This window comes from Coregonus clupeaformis, chromosome 3, assembly GCF_020615455.1.
Source record: "Coregonus clupeaformis isolate EN_2021a chromosome 3, ASM2061545v1, whole genome shotgun sequence".
NCBI lineage: Eukaryota > Metazoa > Chordata > Actinopteri > Salmoniformes > Salmonidae > Coregonus > Coregonus clupeaformis.
The window spans coordinates 29,516,905-29,535,755 of record NC_059194.1 but is presented as its reverse complement, the minus strand read 5'-3'; the positions used below and the strand labels follow the sequence as shown (position 1 = coordinate 29,535,755).

The 18,851-nt window shown below is 46.2% G+C and overlaps 1 protein-coding gene across 9 annotated transcripts in view; it reads left to right on the top strand.

Moving 5' to 3' along the window:
• Positions 1-13,769, top strand: part of LOC121544210 (janus kinase and microtubule-interacting protein 1) — a 57,180-nt gene extending 43,411 nt beyond the window's left edge. For 2 of the 9 annotated variants that reach the window (XM_041854134.2, XM_041854130.2), the window contains 17 exons: positions 651-716; positions 857-926; positions 1,011-1,662; positions 2,856-2,983; positions 3,305-5,947; positions 6,049-6,160; positions 6,495-6,611; positions 6,751-6,871; positions 7,241-7,297; positions 7,515-7,768; positions 8,144-8,374; positions 8,592-9,154; positions 9,242-9,335; positions 9,838-9,891; positions 11,969-12,006; positions 12,224-12,360; positions 12,555-13,769. In XM_041854134.2, coding sequence (XP_041710068.2) covers positions 651-716; positions 857-907 — 117 coding nt within the window. In that variant the 3' untranslated portion in view covers positions 908-926; positions 1,011-1,662; positions 2,856-2,983; ... (11 more) ...; positions 12,224-12,360; positions 12,555-13,769. The remainder of the gene's footprint in view (positions 1-650; positions 717-856; positions 927-1,010; positions 1,663-2,855; positions 2,984-3,304; positions 5,948-6,048; positions 6,161-6,494; positions 6,612-6,750; positions 6,872-7,240; positions 7,298-7,514; positions 7,769-8,143; positions 8,375-8,591; positions 9,155-9,241; positions 9,336-9,837; positions 9,892-11,968; positions 12,007-12,223; positions 12,361-12,554) is intronic. The other 7 variants (XM_041854155.2, XM_041854149.2, XM_041854173.2 and 4 more) reach the window with 7 other exon arrangements.
• Positions 13,770-18,851: the final 5,082 nt, after the last annotated feature.

Below are 18,851 nucleotides of genomic sequence, written 5' to 3'. Positions count from 1 at the left end.
TGATCAGGATTACCTACCAGTGGATTGGGACTGGTATTGTTCCAGTGAAGGTTTCGGATTTCACACAGTTTGTTTGTCTCAAATGCCAGTTCTTTCTCATTAGCCTGTAGTGTTTAAAGGGGCAATCTGCAGTTGCTACATCAATTTTTAGACTTTTAGTCCCTGTATCCATAGCTCTGTCCATGAGTTTGAGAGTGGCTACATTTCTCCAGCACCATGCCTCAGCTGTTATTGTTCAAACTGCAGATTCCCCCTTTGAAGGACAGGGAAGGAGCAGAGGGAAGCAGGGCCAGTGTAGCCAATACCAAAGGTTATAGGTTCTACTTCTAATCTTCTTTCAGTCAACAAATCAGAACCTGGTCTTACAGAACAAAGTTCCACTTGCTCGTTGTCATGGCAGTGGGATTTTATTTGACCCTGCAACAGCTGCCATGGTAACATGGTAGTAGCACAGCTTTTTGGGAATATGTGGGAACAGACTTTTATTAGTAACTGTTTAGCAACCATAACCATTTCATTTTCTACTTCAACTCTGAGGATAATGAAAGACAGTAAGGCCACACATTACCCATGTGAAATATCGTATGCTGCCTGTCATAAGTATGAAGTTGACCTCCTGAACTATACGTTCTGTGTTATTTGCGTTACAGAGAATAAGACAGTTGGAAGACATGATTGAGATGCAAAAGAGACAAGTAAAGGAAATAGAAGAAAAGGTATATATGTCATGTAGAGGTTCTGAGTGTTATGGGAGCATGTAGTCTGACTTTTTAGTTTGAATTATTAAAGATAACATTAACACTTGTCTTCCTCTCTCCTTTTATGACCATTCTTTAAAATTATTTTCTTTTTTTAGTTTTTGTTCCTCTTTTTGTTTTTCTCTCTAGCTTTTATTCTTTGGCCTTAATGACACTGACTGACAACAGGTAATGATACACACCTACACAACCGCCATAATACTGTGTAATAACATGATGATGATTTTGATGGCCATTTGTCTGTTTTCACAGGTGCTAAGGCACTCAGGTGGAGAGTGAGGAAGAGAAACACAACATATTTGTTTTTTCATGCATTTTTAGATGGTTCACAGACCTTATATGGCCTTTTTGATAAACATGCACTTTTGTGGAAGACCCTTACCTGGAATGCAAAACAAAACCATGACTTTGAAAAGTGAACAAATATCAGAGACATGTAAAGAGGTATATCAGTGTTTTTTATAAAGGTAGTCTCCCATACCATTTCTGGAAGTGGAACATTAATGTGGAAGCCAAACTCTAATGTGAGTCCTAAAAAGCATGATCATTGTGCCTGGAACACCTGAAGCAGGTCAATGAAGAAACTGAGAAACTGAGATGGAGACAGTGCCTCAGATGGATTTAGAGCCAGACAACAAAAGAGTGCAATCGGAGAGGAGGAGAAGGAGGATAAATAATTGATTGAAGAAAGCTGGAGGATGTCCTAACACAGACTAGCCAAGTCCTGGGCACTGGACATTCCCAGAAAGCTCAGTGCAGGAGGGTCTCCATGGAAACGGCTGTCATGGCCAAGTTCAACGAGCAAGAAGTGAAAGCTCTTTTCTCCGGAGTTGGGGGACACCAGAGGACTACTGGGACAGAATGAGTCACCGGTCTGTGGAACACAACAACAAATCCTCAGTAGGTAAGTTACTTTATATTATCACAGCGCTGTATTTGTCTAACTTCAGTTACCTTGACAAAACAAAACAAACCCAACACAAATACTTCCTTTTCCAGCTCTGTTGTGCAGTTCTGAGTTATCGATTGGCTCCACATTGTGCTCATTCATTAGGTTAATCTGAGTTACGCAAAAACGTGGCTAGCTGGGAGAGCTTGGTGATGAGGGGGAGGGGCTTGTTGTGGTTAGGGAGAGGTTGTGGTGGAAGCATGTCTAAGGCCGAGCTGCTAGTCTCATGAATGGGGCGGCAGGTAGCTTAGTGGTTAAGAGCGTTGTGCCAGTAACCGAAAGGTCGCTGGTTCTAATCCCCGAGCCGACTAGGTGAAAAATCTGTCTGTGCCCTTGAGCAAGGCACTTAACCCTAATTGCTCCTGTAAGTCGCTCTGGATAAGAGCGTCTGCTAAATGACTAAAATGACTGTGTGTGTTAAACCACAGAAAAGGGATGAAAAGGGGGAAGGGAGAGGAAGAGGGAGGTCAGAGTGCTAGAGAGAGGGAGGAGTTGTTGAGAAAGAGAGGGGAAGGAGAATGGGGGGGACTATCAGCAAGATTTATGAACTGAAACAGTTGGTTTGCAGGTTCTAGAGAGGAGGTCACCCATGAACACAACCATGGAGGGGCACATGATTACCACAGCTGGGATTGAAGCTGGAGCCGGTCTGTAATCATGGTAACGGGTCCCGATGGCACCCCGGACCTCCAGGTTCTGACCCACAGAGTAAAGCTTCTAGAGCACAGCCTGAGAGACAACATCAGCTCCTTCACTGAGTCTGAGAGCTTGCTGCACAACAGGAGCAGGTGACTGAGAGACAGGGATCACGTATCACACAGCTACACCAACATATGGCCAGCACTGTCGTGCTAACATGCAGTTTACCAGACAGCATGATGACACAGTAACAGACTGTTGCTTACCTCTTAGCATGATATCACTGTTGGGGGTTTATTTCTAACATTGCTGTCGGTGAGGTATATGTGCACACTACTACTTTCTCTTGGACAGATGACTGGTAGAAACAATTTGAAAGGTCTCATCTCTGTTTAATGCTATGCTATGCTAATCATGTAATGCTATGCTAATCGTGTAATGCTATGCTAATCATGTAATGGTATGACAATGTCATGTGATCTAATGAGTCATGTCGTCATCATGTGCAGGATCAGAGAGTTGGTGTCAGAGCAGAGCCTGCTACAGAAGGTGGAGGACCTCACAGCCAACTCAGTCCTCCACTCTCCCAGCATGCAGCAGCGCCAGAGGCTGGACGAGCGGCTCCATGCGCTCCATGGTGAGTAGAGACTGTACTAAGCTTTACATGAGCTTCAATGAGGCATATAGAGTGAGCAGTACTTCAATGTCCAAGTCCTGTAAGCTGTACTGTAAATTGTAGTATAAGCCTGTTGTAATAATGTGTAATTATTGTGTAAGTGTATTGTAAGTGTATTGTAAGTGTGGTTTAAATCTAGCATTTCTCAGTTGTAGTGCTATTGTGACTGTAGTCTCCCTCTCTGTTGCATTATGTGAGATGTGTATGACATTATTCAAATTGAGGTGTAACTGTGTCATAGTTCTATCGTAACAGTAGAATTATCTAACCGGTCTTTCCCAGTCCCAGGAGCGTAGGAATCGTGTGTGGAGGGAGAGGCTACAGGTCTGACAGGCCCAGCTCAGGGCTAAAGAAGAGGAGATGGGTCGCCAGTCTTAGTACATTGAGCACTTTAAGAGCCAGCTGCAGCTCAAGCTAGGCCTGGACAGAGACAAGGAGCAGGCCTGGCCAGAGTCCACCAGCTGGAGAGACAGGTTCTGGAGATGTCTGGATCTGCAGCCACTCTCAACGCAACTAGCGTCAACTCCGTTACTGCAGCAAATGTCAACCCCGTCACGGTACCAACCTCAGGCCAACGGAGGACAGAGACAGAGTCCGAGAGACTGGCCCACCCAAGGGAGGAAGGAGGGGAGGAGGACGGGGAGGGTGAGGAGGAAAATACACAGTGGAGACACTACGGACAGCATTTCCAGCAGAAGTAGGGAGGGAATGAAAGAGAGGAGGAGGGGGAGAGTGCGGGGGGTGAGGCCACACTGAGACGTTTCATCCTCAGCCTCCAGGAGGACCTCAGGGGGCTGGCGGAGGGGGCTGATAGAACAGCTGCAGGAAGCGCAGGAGAACGGCCACTTCCTGTCGTGTAAGGTGGAGTAGATGAGGACGGTGGTCGACAGGTTCAAACTGACTGAGAGCTCCCTGACGGAGGAGGTGGAGGAGCTGCAGGAGGAGAACCAGACACAGAGTAAGAGGCTCAGCCACACCCTGAGACAGATCAACCACAGCCCGGGCTCTACTGACCCAAGCCCCATCCCTGTCTCTACCGCCAGAACTAGCTCTGGTGCCAGCCCAGCAGACTCCAGCCCCAGCCTGGCTACCGCCCTGCCAACACCCCTGCCTTGGCTCAACCAGTCCCCTGCCCTGTGGACAACACTGACCCGGTGAGTGATGAAAGCTCACCGCAACTCCAACCCAGAATGATACTATCCTAGCATTACCCAATGATTACCTATCCCTGTATGGCTTAGCCCAGGATGACCTAGCCCTAGCCTTGAACCAGGAGAACTGGGCACTGAGGGGGATAGTGAGGACGGGGATAGTGAGAGGAAGCTGGTCCAGGAGGGATATAGTGAGAGGAAGCTGGTCCATCTCAGGCTGCAGGTTTCCATGCTTGAGAGCGAGAGTACCAGGCTGGAGCAGGAGAACCAGGAGCAGGGAGGTCTCATCACCGAGCTGACCAGGAAGACCGAGGATGACCTCAACACTATCATGGAGCCGCAGTAGAGACTGACTGAGAGCGGTCAGCTAGGCCTACAACAGGGTGACCATGGTTTGACCTCTGAGTCAGAGTGCGGTCAAAAGGGTGAGCATGCGGTTGGGTCAGTGTACGCACAACAGGGTCAACCCCCGGTAGGGTTCGTGACCAGTCTACAAGGTGATCACATGCCAGAGTCAATGAATAGTGGTGAACTACAGAGTGACCACACGACCGCGTCAGTTAGGGGTCAAAAGGATGACCATTTGACCACAGAGTTAGTGTGCAAGCTTAGAGAGGAGAGAGATCAGTTAATTGGGTCTCTCAGTGATCTCAAAGAGGAAAGAGAACAGTTTGCCCTCTCACTCAACAGTCAGACAGAGGAGAAACACCAGCTAACACAGCTCCATGTGGGTTCTGAAAGAAGAACGTGACCAGGTCAATCAGGAACTCTGTGGTTTAAAAGAAGAGAAAGAACAGCTAGACAAGGTTCCTCTGTGGTCTGAAAGATGAAAGAGACAAGGTGGTGTGGTCAATGTGTTGTTTAAAAGAGGAGAGAGACCAGCTAGTTCAGTCAATGTCTGGTTTCCAGGAGGAGAGAGACAAGCTAGTTCAGTCAATGTCTGGTTTCCAGGAGGAGAGAGAGACAAGCTAGTTCAGTCAATGTCTGGTTTCCAGGAGGAGAGAGACAAACTAGTTCAGTCAATGTCTGGTTTCCAGGAGGAGAGAGACAAGCTAGTTCAGTCAATGTCTGGTTTCCAGGAGGAGAGAGACAAGCTAGTTCAGTAAATGTCTGGTTTCCAGGTGGAGAGAGAGACAAGCTAGTTCAGTCAATGTCTGGTTTCCAGGAGGAGAGAGACAAGCTAGTTCAGTCAATGTCTGGTTTCCAGGAGGAGAGAGACAAGCTAGTTCAGTAAATGTCTGGTTTCCAGGAGGAGAGAGACAAGCTAGTTCAGTCAATGTCTGGTTTCCAGGAGGAGAGAGACAAGCTCTCGCAGTCTCTCTGCAGTCAAAAAGATGAGAGACCAAGTAAACAAGTCACTCCACGATCTCGAAAAAGAGAGAGACAAGTTGATGCAATCAATGTGTGGTTTAAAGGCACAGAGAGACCAGCTAACACACACACACTCAGCCATCTAGAGCAGGAAAGAGACAAACTGTCATCTCTCTGCTTTCAAACAGAAGACAGAGACCAGGTCGACCAGTTTAAAAAAAGATCGAGAGCAGTTGGTTCAGTTAAATGGATGTTCTGAGCAAACAGAGAGAGCAGCTCACAGCGGAGAGAGACCAGATGGACGTCGCTGCTTTACGGAATCAGCTGCTGTTACAGGGGCAGAGTCACAACCCGCAGTACTCTGAGACCACGTTGGCATGGCAACACACATAGAGGGCATGGCTACAGAGAGAAGGGTCGCTGCGCCAAATACAAGACCATCCGTCTGGGGCAGTCTGCACAGGTATGAGCGAATCTTTTTACTTGTGTGAGTTGTGCGGTTATGTATGTTGGCACTGATGAGTTTCTGTCAGTAGTAGCATGGTAACTTATCCCTGTATCCAGGAACACTTGGAAGATGTGACAGAGGTGGAGCAGAGTGAACTGATGGAGGAGATCAAGTCGTTGGGGGCAGAACACAAGGTCACAAGAGGAACTGGAGAAGGCCCAATCAGAGGTGAGCTCTGTTTACTTCCTGTGTCCTCTTGGCCAATCAGAGGAAAGATCAGAGGTCAGAGGCATGACCGGACAGAATCTGTGTGCAGGCTCAGAGGTGGTACCATGAGCTGGGTGTGTCTGAGGTCAGGCGAGAGGAGGGTGAGAGGAGGGCAGCACAGGCAGCCAACGAAGTGAAGTGAAGAGGATGAGAGAGGGAACGAAGGAGGTGGAGGAGACGAAGAGGGAGAACCACACACTGAGAGCAGATGTACGAATAGAGAAAGTATCCCTCTCTCACTAACCACAGTAATAATATAATGTGATGATAACCCACAGGCTGTGTCTTTTGTTAGGTGGGAGAGGTGAAGAGCAGACTAGCGGGTCTGGAGAGAGAGAAGACTGATGCCATCTTACTCAGGACCCAGATAGAAGAGAACTTCAACTTGCTTCAGGCTGAACTTAAAGCCAAGGTGTGTGTTGTGAGAGTGTTAACTAAGTGTTTCTATATGTGTACTGTGTACCTGAATTTGTGGTTGTTCATTCACTGAGATCTAGTGTGTGTGTGTGTGTGTGTGTGTGTGTGTGTGTGTGTGTGTGTGTGTATTACAGTGTTGATCTAAAGGAGCTGAGTTCAGAGTACATTTCCCTGAAGAGAGACCAGGGCAGCAGAGAGGAGTGGGGCGACACACTCACCTCACTGAGGGTGCGCTATGATGACATCAGATCTAAGGTTAACAACCCTCTGTCAGATAAGATAGTTAAAAATGTGTCTTTAGGTTACCAATTTAGTTAGAAGTCATCCTTTTGCACAGATCTAGGATCAGCTTAATACCCTGTCTGAATTCCAAGCCTTACCAATACAAAACTGACCAATGTCAAGGAGCAACTTCATCCTACTTTGATAAGACCACAGCTCCCTGCTTAGTGTTAGTGACGTTTGTTCAAAGACATGAGGAATACATTTTTATTAGAAGAGAGTTTTTACAATCTCCAAAGAGCTGTATTTGTGGTCAGTAATATATTTTTTTATTTAATGTCTTTGTTATTTCCAGTCAGTGTATTTAGTCTAATGGCTGTTTGTCTGTCTCCTTCTCTCCAGTACAATGTTCTTCTGAGAAAGAAGAGCCAGATGGATCTGGACATAGCTCCTCTAAAGGTGAGGGGGAATGGAGAATTGTGGGTGTCTGGTTTGATACATGGTTGTTTAGAGCTAATAGAGGATTTATTGTTGGACTTGTTTTGACTGACAGCTGTTGTGTCCAATGACAGGCCAAGCTGTCATGATTTGGTTTTGATTGACTGATGATCTGTTCAATGACAAGCCACGCTGTCACGATTTGGTTTTGATTGACTGATGATCTGTCCAATGGTAGACCAAGCTGTCGTTTCTGGTGGTGAAGTGCCAGCAGAGGAACAGTCTACTAGTGCAGATGATGTGAGCCCTGCGTCGGTACGGCTGCCTGGACTACACTCTGACCCAGGAGGCTGAGGACCTGCTCACTGACACAGCACTGCAGGACTACACCTTCACACCCGTATCCACCGCTGCTCTGCAGGAGAACACCCACCTTCTCCCACAGAACTAACAGAGTGCTCCAATACCTCTCCTGCAGCCTCCACAGCACATGTAAGAGTCACAGTAACACACCTGACCACTGCACAGAACTGCTAACACCTCTCAGTACAGTGTAATACAGAAAACATACCTCACACCAGCTGAAGGGGTTTATAACATAACACACCTGTGTAAGGGGTTTCCCAGCCCATCACTAAGGGTTTGTGTCTGGCCACGGCAGACTACTGCCCCTCTCCGAACATGCCCCACACTTTACTGCCAACGGTCAGTGGATCATCCTTTAATTTCGATTTCAAAATATAATGTGTTCAGTCACAGAGCCTAGTTTTGATGCATATAACAACATTATAACAATTGATGTCTTGTTGCTTTAGTGTTGCATGTCTTATACACCAGGTTTATAGTATCCACACATTTCTGTTACAGCTCCCCCTTTTTGCAGGTGAATCAGTCCAAGTTACTGGAGTCCCAGACAGACGTGGGCTATACCAAGCAGAGGTAAAAGGGGAATACACCCTGGTTCCTGCCTGCTTCTTAAAGGAGAATGGGAGACCACTCATCGTGACTCCCCCCTGTGCCAGTCTGAGTAGGAAGCTTACCAGTCCTGAGAAGATCATCAACCTTCACCAGCAGCTGCAGAAGACCAACAGCTACCTGGTAGGCCTATAGTACAGCTCGAACAACCTCTATGCTACCTACCTGGGACACGAGTTATTGAAATATTGAATAACTTGATTTTTCTCTCAAGGGAAACTACATTTGTGGTACCATTCAGTGTAAAAACACACATTTATATTTTTTTCTTCACAAAGTCCCAATGTAGTCTACTTAAAGATACTACCATGTCACCCCCTTTTCCCCCTTCTCTCCCCAGCTTCTCCCTTCCAAGACCAGACCCCAGGTTTACTCCAGTCCCCCTCCAGGTCAGGGGAACTCTCCAGGATACCCCAACCCAAACCTTGCTGCCCCCAACCGACCCAAGCATACCCCCATACAGCTACCCCTTCTACTACAACTACTACTACCAGTGGTGGTGCTACCTCTTCTAAGCAAACCCTAAACAGAGAACCTCCAACTACTAACCCTCCTGTCCACACCATCACTACCACTACTGCCCTTACCCGTGCTAAACAACCCCTCTCTAAAACTGGTTCTAATACTGCTGCTACCTCTAATACTACACCTCCTACCGCTATGCTATGGCTCAGACTGTTAAAGCACTAAGTACCACTGCCTCGTTGAACACTGCCCAAACCAAAACTGCCCCTCCAACAATTACCCCTAAAACTACAGCCCCCACTAAAGCTGCCCCCTCCACCTCTGCTCTGCCCCCCAGTGAGAGGCCACGACTGCCTGATGAGGACCACTGTGTCAAGAAGCCCGTCTTCAACTGCCAACCTGAACAGGCTAAATCAACCAAACCCAGAGCTTAGCCGGGTAGAGTAGCCCAGACAACATACACTGTTTACTGTACACTTGATGGAACGCATGGGTGTCTGATTGTCTTTTGTTCTGCCCCTTTAGAACCTCCAGCTGAGGTGGGCTCTGTTGAGGTCATCAGGATGGTGGGACAGAGCAGCCTCATGATTGGCTGGGAGCCTTTGTGTATGGATACAGGGTAGGCTGCCTCTCACCTGGGATACAGTAGAATGTAAATAAATGGGTTTTGGTGTTGTCCATTCTATACATTCCAATGTCTCCATATGCCGTGCTCATCTCGCGCTCTCTCTCTCTCTCTCTCTCTCTCTCTCTCTCTCTCTCTCTCTCTCTCTCTCTCTCTCTCTCTCTCTCTCTCTCTCTCTCTCTCTCTCTCTCTCTCTCGTGCTCTCTCTCTCGCTCTCTCTCTCTCTCTTGTGCTCTCTCTCTCTCTCTCTCTCTCTCTCGTGCTCTCTCTCTCTCTCTCTCTCTCTCTCTCTCTCTCTCTCTCTCGTGCTCTCTCTCTCTCTCTCTCTCTCTCTCTCTCTCTCGTGCTCTCTCTCTCTCTCTCTCTCTCTCTCTCTCTCTCTCTCTCTCTCTCTCTCTCTCTCTCTCTCTCTCTCTTCCTCCCCCTTTATCTCTCTTCCTCCCCCTTTCTCTCTCTCTCTCTCACTCACACTCTCTCGCTTTCTCTCTCTCCACAGATCTATGTAGACGGGGAATTCCACAAGTCTGTAATGAGCTCTGCATGCCTCAAGGTACAATTAACCAGTACTTTGACAAAATGTTCCTCCTTTACTCCTCTTTCTATCTCCTTCCTTAACATCACTTTGTGCAGAGTTTCTACGTATCATGAGTTGAATGGTTGAGGATGACAGTGTGTATCTCTCCTCTCTCTGTGTATTCTTGAATCTGGATCTGTCTGTTGTAGAATAATAAATAGTGAAGACATCAAAACTATGAAATAACACATGGAATCATGTAGTAACCAAAAAAGTGTTAAACAAATCAAAATATATTTTATATTTGAGATTCTTCAAATAGCCACCCTTTGCCTTGATGACAGCTTTGCATGTCTTCACTATTATTCTACAATGTAGAAATTAGTAAAAAAATAAAGAAAAACCCTTGAATGAGTAGGTGTGTCCAAACTTTTGACTGGGACTGTATGTGTAATAAACATAATAGCAGAGAAGTGTATCACCAAATGAAATACTATGAGTAAATTAATAACAACAGCAATAGCATTAACAGCAGGAGCAAAGTATGGTATAGTCAATAATAGGCTATTACTTAAGGGATAATCAACGAGGGGCTGTGCGTTCTATGTAAAATAATGAGAAGGTGTGTTCCACGACGCTAGCGGAGTGGAACTGACCTTCCACAGAGTTGCATTATTTTCCAGAGAACTCATAGAGCCTCGAGTTGATTATCCCTTTTATACCATGACTATATTTTAACACATTTGCCGGTAGAAATGTGTTCAGCATCCACAGGAGTAGCTAGCAAGTTTTCTATAGAGCGACGGTAATTGCCATGGTAACCAAATAAACAGACTTGCTAGTTTAGCTAACCAAACCATCAGTCCTAGCTTGCCATTATGAAAATCGAATTCAACAATGCCAATAATGTTTTCAATTCGACTTTTGCTTTCAAAAGCAGCTCAAACATAGAATATGTCAAAATGAACTATAGCCATTGAATTCTACCGTGCAAATATACCTTGTATAGGGAAATAATGCACACTCTAGAATGGCCTTCAAGCCAATCAGTGACAAGTATTCAACAATACCATGGTATAATTAAGCATGAATGCCCGAGGGGGTGTGGTATATGGCCTATATACCACAGCTATGGGTTGTTCTTCTTATGCATCGCGGAGTGCCTGAATACAGCCCTTAGCCGTGGTATATAGGCCATATACCACTAACCCCCGTGGCTTAATAGATTCATATTAAATACATTCCGACAGAATAAGTAGTCCTGACAAAAGTGTCATTGCTAGACTGGTTGCTATGCAACATAACCACAGGCTAGCTAGCAAGCTTACATTAAATGTATGCAAAAACCGAGCATTACCGCCGCTTCTAGAGTGACTAACACACGCCAATTATTTATTAATGTTGATCTGAATGTTGCCATTTATTGTGCACAAATGAATTTTTTTCTCCATGTTATCGTTTGTTGTTGGCTTGCCCATGTTGTCATTGTTGGCTCCACGCTGCTAGAAATGGATGCCATTCTTTTAGCTGGCGGAGCTGCTACTGTGTTGTCAGAGAGAATAGTGCTCCACCGCTTCCTCGCTTCCAAATCTGCCATTCGGAGGGTGAATGTGCAAGACAAAATATTTTTGTGCCATTGAACTGGGTATGATAGTAGGTGCCAGGTGCACCGGTTTGAGTGTGTCACGATCTGAATGGGCCAGTATCCCTGTGGAACGCTTTAGAAACCTTGTAGAGTCCATGCCCCAACGAATTGAGGCTGTTCTGAGGGCAAAAAGGGGTGCAACTCAATATTAGGAAGGTGTACTTAATGTTATATACACTCAGTTTTACCACCCTTGTGAGAGCATGGGTTGGGCTAGCTGGCCAATCAGAGGCTAGAAGCACTGCATGCACAGGGCATGCACAAGGGTGAGGGTGCATGGCTAGAACCCGATTGGCCAGGGCTGTGGTCTGGTGATCTCTCACATGAGTGGAGAGAAAGGGTGAGAATGGGTTAGAACGAGTGAGACCAAGCAACATGTAATCAAGTTGTAATGTCTGTAACGTCCAGGAGGAGTAATTCTGTACAGCAACCCTAAACTGACCCAGCCATTTCAATGTTTTACTGCAGATTTTCAGCCGCACTGTCCAGAAGCTCAAACGGCAATGGTGTGTGCCTTTTTCAGTTACTGTGTTTCATTGAAATTTGCATGATGAAATAATGAAATGTGATGCATTTGTGATTCTCTACATTACCAGTCGTCTCTTCTAGGCTTGTGTATTAATGTGTGTTTGTGCTTGCTTCCTTGTGACCTGTGTGTTCTCTCTGTGTATGGTATTTGCATGTTTGTGTGTGTGTACACTGTATGTATGGTGTGCCCTTCAGTTTGTGGCCATCTACAACTGCAGTCCTCTGAGGGACACAGCCCTAACCTCCACCCCAGCAGAGAGCTGGCCCTGAGAGAGGGAGACACTGTCACGCTGCTAGGCAACCCCCGCAACGACGGCTTCTGTGACGCCGAGGTGAGCCAATCAACCACACCCAGCCGTGCATCAGCTTGTAGCTTGCACCTTTTTTATATCAGACCAGCAGCTGTTTTAGGTGTTGATACTTTGAGTGGATCTGTGTCTCATGTATCAAACTGAGACTACAACTGTGTGTTTCAAGTGAGGGCAGGTGTACTGTAGATAACGTACTGAGTGACTGTGTATTTCAGGTGAATGGCAGACGAGGTCTGGCTCCTGTTGCCTTTGTAGAGGAAGTTCTTGTTCCAGACAGACATGTAAGCCCCGCCCCTTCCCAATTTCCTCCTGAGAGAGGAACAGATGATAGGCCACTGTGACTGCCAATCAGAGAGAAGACAAGATGATAGGCCACTGTGACTGCCAATCAGAGAGAGGACAAGATGATGGGCCACTGTGACTGCCAATCAAATAATGCTTCCCCACAGAGAGATTATAGTGGCCAACATTAATGACATCATCAAACGCTGCCTGCCCGTGACACAAACATTCGTAAGTGCTCACTGCCCAAAGTCATTTGAAATGGAAGGCTACAGTAAAGCACTAGCCTAAATGTGTGTGTGTGTGTGTATAGCCCAGTTTGACATTGTGCTTCTATACACAGATGCTTTTAGCCTACATCCTGCTCATTGAGATCATGTCAAATCACCTCTGTGCTTCAAAATCCCCACTGTTCTGTGTCTAATCTCTCGTGGACAGACGCACTTAGCATAACTGGTATCCTAGCTTCTGTCAGCAGACTGTGGGATGCAACGACTAACGAGGAACTTTGTTCAGGTGCACAGATTTTTCATCACTGATTATTTTGGACAAATCATGATTTCGCAGGTGTTTGCATCTTTTCAATTTCGGAAGAGGAGGGGACATTTGGACCATAGACTTCCCATAACTTGCAACGGGAGTGGAGCTACCGGCCTGCTTCCGCTCCTCGTTCTAGTATTGTTTCTAACACATCTGCCCGCAGAACTCGAGCATCTGACACAATTACGCAAGACTTTAGTTCTGGGTTTCCGAGATGATTCTGTATGTGACAAGTGTCAAAAAAAAAGGTGGGCCTGAATGATGTGACAACCTGTCTGTCTGACAACCTCTCTAACATGGTGGTGATATCAATGTGTTACATGAGGATGAAGCAACGTAGTTTTCACAAGGCCATTTTACTTGATCTTTAGATATCGAGCCAAATATAAAAAAAAAGAAGGTCCATTCCAAAGACTTTGATATTTTTGTTCCTCGTTGTTATATTTACAAAAAATGTTTTGGATCAAAATCAAATCATGAAATTGATTGTCTGAGATGTTCTTCTACTGTAGAATCGACTCAATCTATGAAGTCATGTCATTCAGATGGATAGAAGTTTATGACAGATATATTTTGTAGAGATGATTAAATAACCTGAGGTATGCAAATGCTGAGTACTTTATGTGTGACTGTGTGGGTATCAATCTCCTTTCATCTCCTCAGTCTCTGTCTACAGGTCTAACTGAAGTTAACTTTTACATTCTGACCTGCTTCTCTAAAGGCATCTCAAATGAAATGGAGAAAAATACACACATTATGTGTTACACACGACTGCTGCATACTTGTCTTTAACTGATTATGATGTATGGTTGGGGCCATGCTGCCAGAAATGTATTTTTATATCATTCTGTGTTAATGATGTCATTTGATTTCCTAATGATTCAGACTGTATGAAGAGAATAAATGTTTATTGGACACATCACTTATAATGGTAGGTCTTGTGTTTTGAGTATTCTACTGTCATGTGCAACCTTGATTCCACCACTAGGTGGCAGTCATCGCACCGCTGACAGCCCGTTACTCTCAATAGACAAATACATCCCACTGCGCACAGATGTCAATTCAACGTCTATTCCACGTTGGTTCAATGTAATTTCATTGAAATTACGTGGGAACAACGTTGACTCAAACAGTGTGTGCCCAGTGGGATACTACTCACCACAGAAATTCCAGATATTATTTATGTCTGTGCTTTTGACAGGTATTATAACATATACATTACATTTACGTCATTTAGCAGACGCTCTTATCCAGAGCGACTTACAAATTGGTGCATTCACCTTATAGCCAGTGGGATAACCACTTTACAATATGTATTTTTTTCTTTCTTTCTTTGGGGTGGGGTAAGGGTGGGTAGAAGGATTACTTTATCCTATCCCAGGTATTCCTTTAAAGAGGTGGGGTTTCAAGAGTCTCCGGAAGGTGGTGAGTGACTCCGCTGTCCTGGCGTCGTGAGGGAGCTTGTTCCACCATTGGGGTGCCAGAGCAGCGAACAGTTTTGACTGGGCTGAGCGGGAACTGTGCTTCCGCAGAGGTAGGGGGGCCAGCAGGCCAGAGGTGGATGAACGCAATGCCCTCGTTTGGGTGTAGGGACTGATCAGAGCCTGAAGGTACGGAGGTGCCGTTCCCCTCACAGCTCCGTAGGCAAGCACCATGGTCTTGTAGCAGATGCAAGCTTCAACTGGAAGCCAGTGGAGTGTGCGGAGGAGCGGGGTGACGTGAGAGAACTTGGGAAGGTTGAACACCAGACGGGCTGCGGCATTCTGGATGAGTTGTAGGGGTTTAATGGCACAGGCAGGGAGCCCAGCCAACAGCGAGTTGCAGTAATCCAGACGGAGATGACAAGTGCCTGGATTAGGACCTGTAAAGCTTCCTGTGTAAGGCAGGATCGTACTCTCCGAATGTTGTAGAGCATGAACCTACAGGATCGGGTTACCTCATTGATGTTAGCCGGAGAATGACAGGGTGTTGTCCAGGGTCACGCCAAGGCTCTTCGAAATCTGGGAGGAGGACACAACGGAGTTGTCAACCGTGATGGCGAGATCATGGAACGGGCAGTCCTTCCCCGGGAGGAAGAGCAGCTCCGTCTTGCCGAGGTTCAGCTTGAGGTGGTGATTTGTCATCCACATTGATATGTCTGCCAGACATGCAGAGATGCGATTCGCCACCTGGTTATCAGAAGGGGGAAAGGAGAAGATTAGTTGTGTGTCGTCTGCGTAACAATGATAGGAGAGGCCATGTGAGGATATGACAGAGCCAAGTGACTTGGTGTATAGCGAGAATAGGAGAGGTCCTAGAACTGAGCCCTGGGGGACACCAGTGGTGAGAGCACGTGGTGTGGAGACAGATTCTCGCCACACCACTTGGTAGGAGCGACCGGTCAGGTAGGACGCAATCCAAGAGTGAGCCGCGCCGGAGATGCCCAACTCGGAGAGGGTGGAGAGGAGGATCTGATGGTTCACAGTATCAAAGGCAGCAGACGGGTCTAGAAGGACAAGAGCAGAGGACAGCGAGTTAGCTTTAGCAGTGCGGAGAGCCTCCGTGACACAGAGAAGAGCAGTCTCAGTTGAATGACCAGTCTTGAAACCTGACTGGTTTGGATCAAGAAGGTCATTCTGAGAGAGATAGCAAGAGAGTTGGCTAAAGACGGCACGCTGAAGAGTTTTGGAGAGAAAAGAAAGAAGGGATACTGGTCTGTAGTTGTTGACATCAGAGGGATCGAGTGTTGGTTTTTTGAGAAGGGGTGCAACTCTCGCTCTCTTGAAGACGGAAGGGACAAAGCCAGCGGTCAAGGATGAGTTGATGAGCGAGGTGAGGTAAGGGAGAAGGTCACCGGAGATGGTCTGGAGAAGAGAGGAGGGGATAGGGTCAAGTGGGCAGGTTGTTGGGCAGCCGGCCGTCACAAGTCGCAAGATTTCATCTGGAGAGAGAGGGGAGAAAGAAGTCAAAGCATAGGGTAGGGCAGTGTGAGCAGGACCAGCAGTGTCATTTGACTTAACAAACGAGGATCGCATGTCGTCAACCTTCTTTTCAAAATGGTTGATGAAGTCATCCACAGAGAGGGAGAGGGAGGGGGGGGGGGAGGAGGATTCAGCAGGGAGGAGAAGGTGGCAAAGAGCTTCCTAGGGTTAGAGGCAGATGCTTGGAATTTAGAGTGGTAGAAATTGACTTTAGCAGCAGAAACAGATGAAGAAAATGTAGAGAGGAGGGAGTGAAAAGATGCCAGGTCCGCAGGGAGTCTAGTTTTCCTCCATTTCCGCTCGGCTGCCCGGAGCCCTGTTCTGTGAGCTCGCAATGAGTCGTCAAGCCACGGAGCAGGAGGGGAGGACCGAGCCGGCCGGGAGGATAGGGGACATAGAGAGTCAAAGGATGCAGAAAGGGAGGAGAGGAGGGTTGAGGAGGCAGAATCAGGACATTGGAGGGAGAAGGATTGAGCAGAGGGAAGAGATGATAGGATGGAAGAGGAGAGAGTAGCGGGAGAGAGAGAGCGAAGGTTGCGACGGCCCATTACCATCTGAGTAGGGGCAGAGTGAGTAGTGTAATAAACTGCAGGTTTATTGTGATAGATGGCGTTGAGATGCATGGGATGCAGATCATTGTGTTTGGAATTAAAACCGCTACTGTGTGGTGTGTACAAACACGCTGGTGCAGGAGCGAACACACACACACGCACACACACAGGGAGAGAAGCATTGGAGGCAAAAGGGGCTTAATAATCACCTGCTGTGGTCTGCTGCAGTGTGAACTCCTCAGAAAGTATAAAACCACACAGCTCAGCAGAAAGAAGGTGTGTGTGTGTGTGTTAGAGACAGAGAGTTTGTGTGAGTGTGTGGGAGAGAGCTTGTGTGTGTATGCGTGTGTGTATGGGGGAGATATGGAGAGGGGCTCAATCGTGCCTAACCAGAGAGGAGAAGAGATAAGAACACGTGTACCCTCATTGTCGCACACACACACACACACACACGCACGAACAACCACATATAGAAAAGAGAAACCTTGGTGAATGTGGTCATGGTGTTTGTTGGTCATACTAAGGAGTCATATGAGGTCCTGCTGCACCTGCCCAAGGCAAATTGCGGTTGCTACATACATTTTTGGACTTAAAAATGTATTCTATATACCCATTGATTATTGAAGAATATAACTAATAAATGCCTCATGAGCTTAATTCAAGACTAGTGCAGCTGTCTGTAGAGCTGCAGCCCATAGAGCAGGGGTGGGCAAACCTTTCGGCTCAAGGGCCACACTGAGTTTTTGAAACCAAGTGAAGGGCCACATACTATATGCGTGACAAAACATGTGAAGCCTTTATTTATTTTCACATTGACACGCAACTACAAGTGTACTGTAGGTGTACATATGCCTGCAGAACAATTCTACCCTTGTACCATCTCTACCCTTGTTTTTTGTGAACACATTTTCCACAACATTTTCACAAAATTGATATAAATTTGTCCTCCATGACACCAGGACAGCGGAGTCACTGACCACCTTCCGGAGACACTTGAAACCCTACCTCTTTAAGGAATACCTGGAATAGTATAAAAGTAATCCTTCTACAATCAAACTTACAGTCACAATACGCAAACTATATATATATATATATTAATTATATATATATTAATTATATGACTGGAGACATGCAAAATGTAACAGCAGATGTGTAAAAAAATAACTATTCTAAAATTTGAGTGAAACATATGGTAAGAGCATCCGTTTCATTTGGAATGGTCTGTTTTTGAAAGCATATTAAGGAACAATTCTCAGTTATCCAATCACCTCAGCCTAAATCTGACTGATTAGTTATTACTTGTATCCAAGTGCATTGCTGGATAATTCTCACTGCATAACCATCACCATGAAAAAGCATAATCCTTGCCTACCACAGTCACGGTTATTCAAGTCTTAATGTGAACAATGGGTCTGGTCACCTCTCTTGGCAAGGGCATCAAAGTCTGGTGTCATCTTTGATGTAGAGATTCTCAGAACAGCTGACAAGTGGTAATTTGTTAAATTTGACAGGATTTGTTATAATTCATGACTGAAAACATTTGTTCACACAAATATGTGGACCCGAATAAAACGGGCGTGCTTTTTAATGTTTGGAAACTTTGTTTCATTCGGTGAGCCATAGAACTGGTCTATTGTTGCTGTTTTGTACTTCTCCTTCAAAGCACTGTCACATTGGATGTCGATTAGCTCCAATTGTGTGTCTGGTGGTGCTTTCTCACTGTCGAAAGAAAGGGGGCATGATACAAGCTCCAGCTCAGTCTCAATCTTGGTGAAGTCTGAGAAGCGGCGGGAAAACTCAGCATGCAGATCGATCAAAGTGCTACTGTATGTCTCAGTGCAGCACTGCGATGTGGGCCAGTTCAGTGCGGCCAGTGTCGGGAAATGAGCGAGAGACCGGCTGCTCATTTGTCTGGGGAACAACATAAGTTTGGCCTTGGATGCTTTCACGTTGGAATACAGTTCATGCACAAAAACACAATTTCCCTGCAGTTTGACATTTAGATCGTTCAGATGCCACAACATGTCCACACCGAAAGCAAAGTCGCCCAGACAGTCTGTCGTTCAACTCCGAGAAGTCGTCAGCTTTACCAATCCTATAAAGGAACATACCTATCTCCCCTCTCAGTTCCCACACACGGCGAAATATGTTTCCAGGCTTAGTCGGCGCACATTTGAAT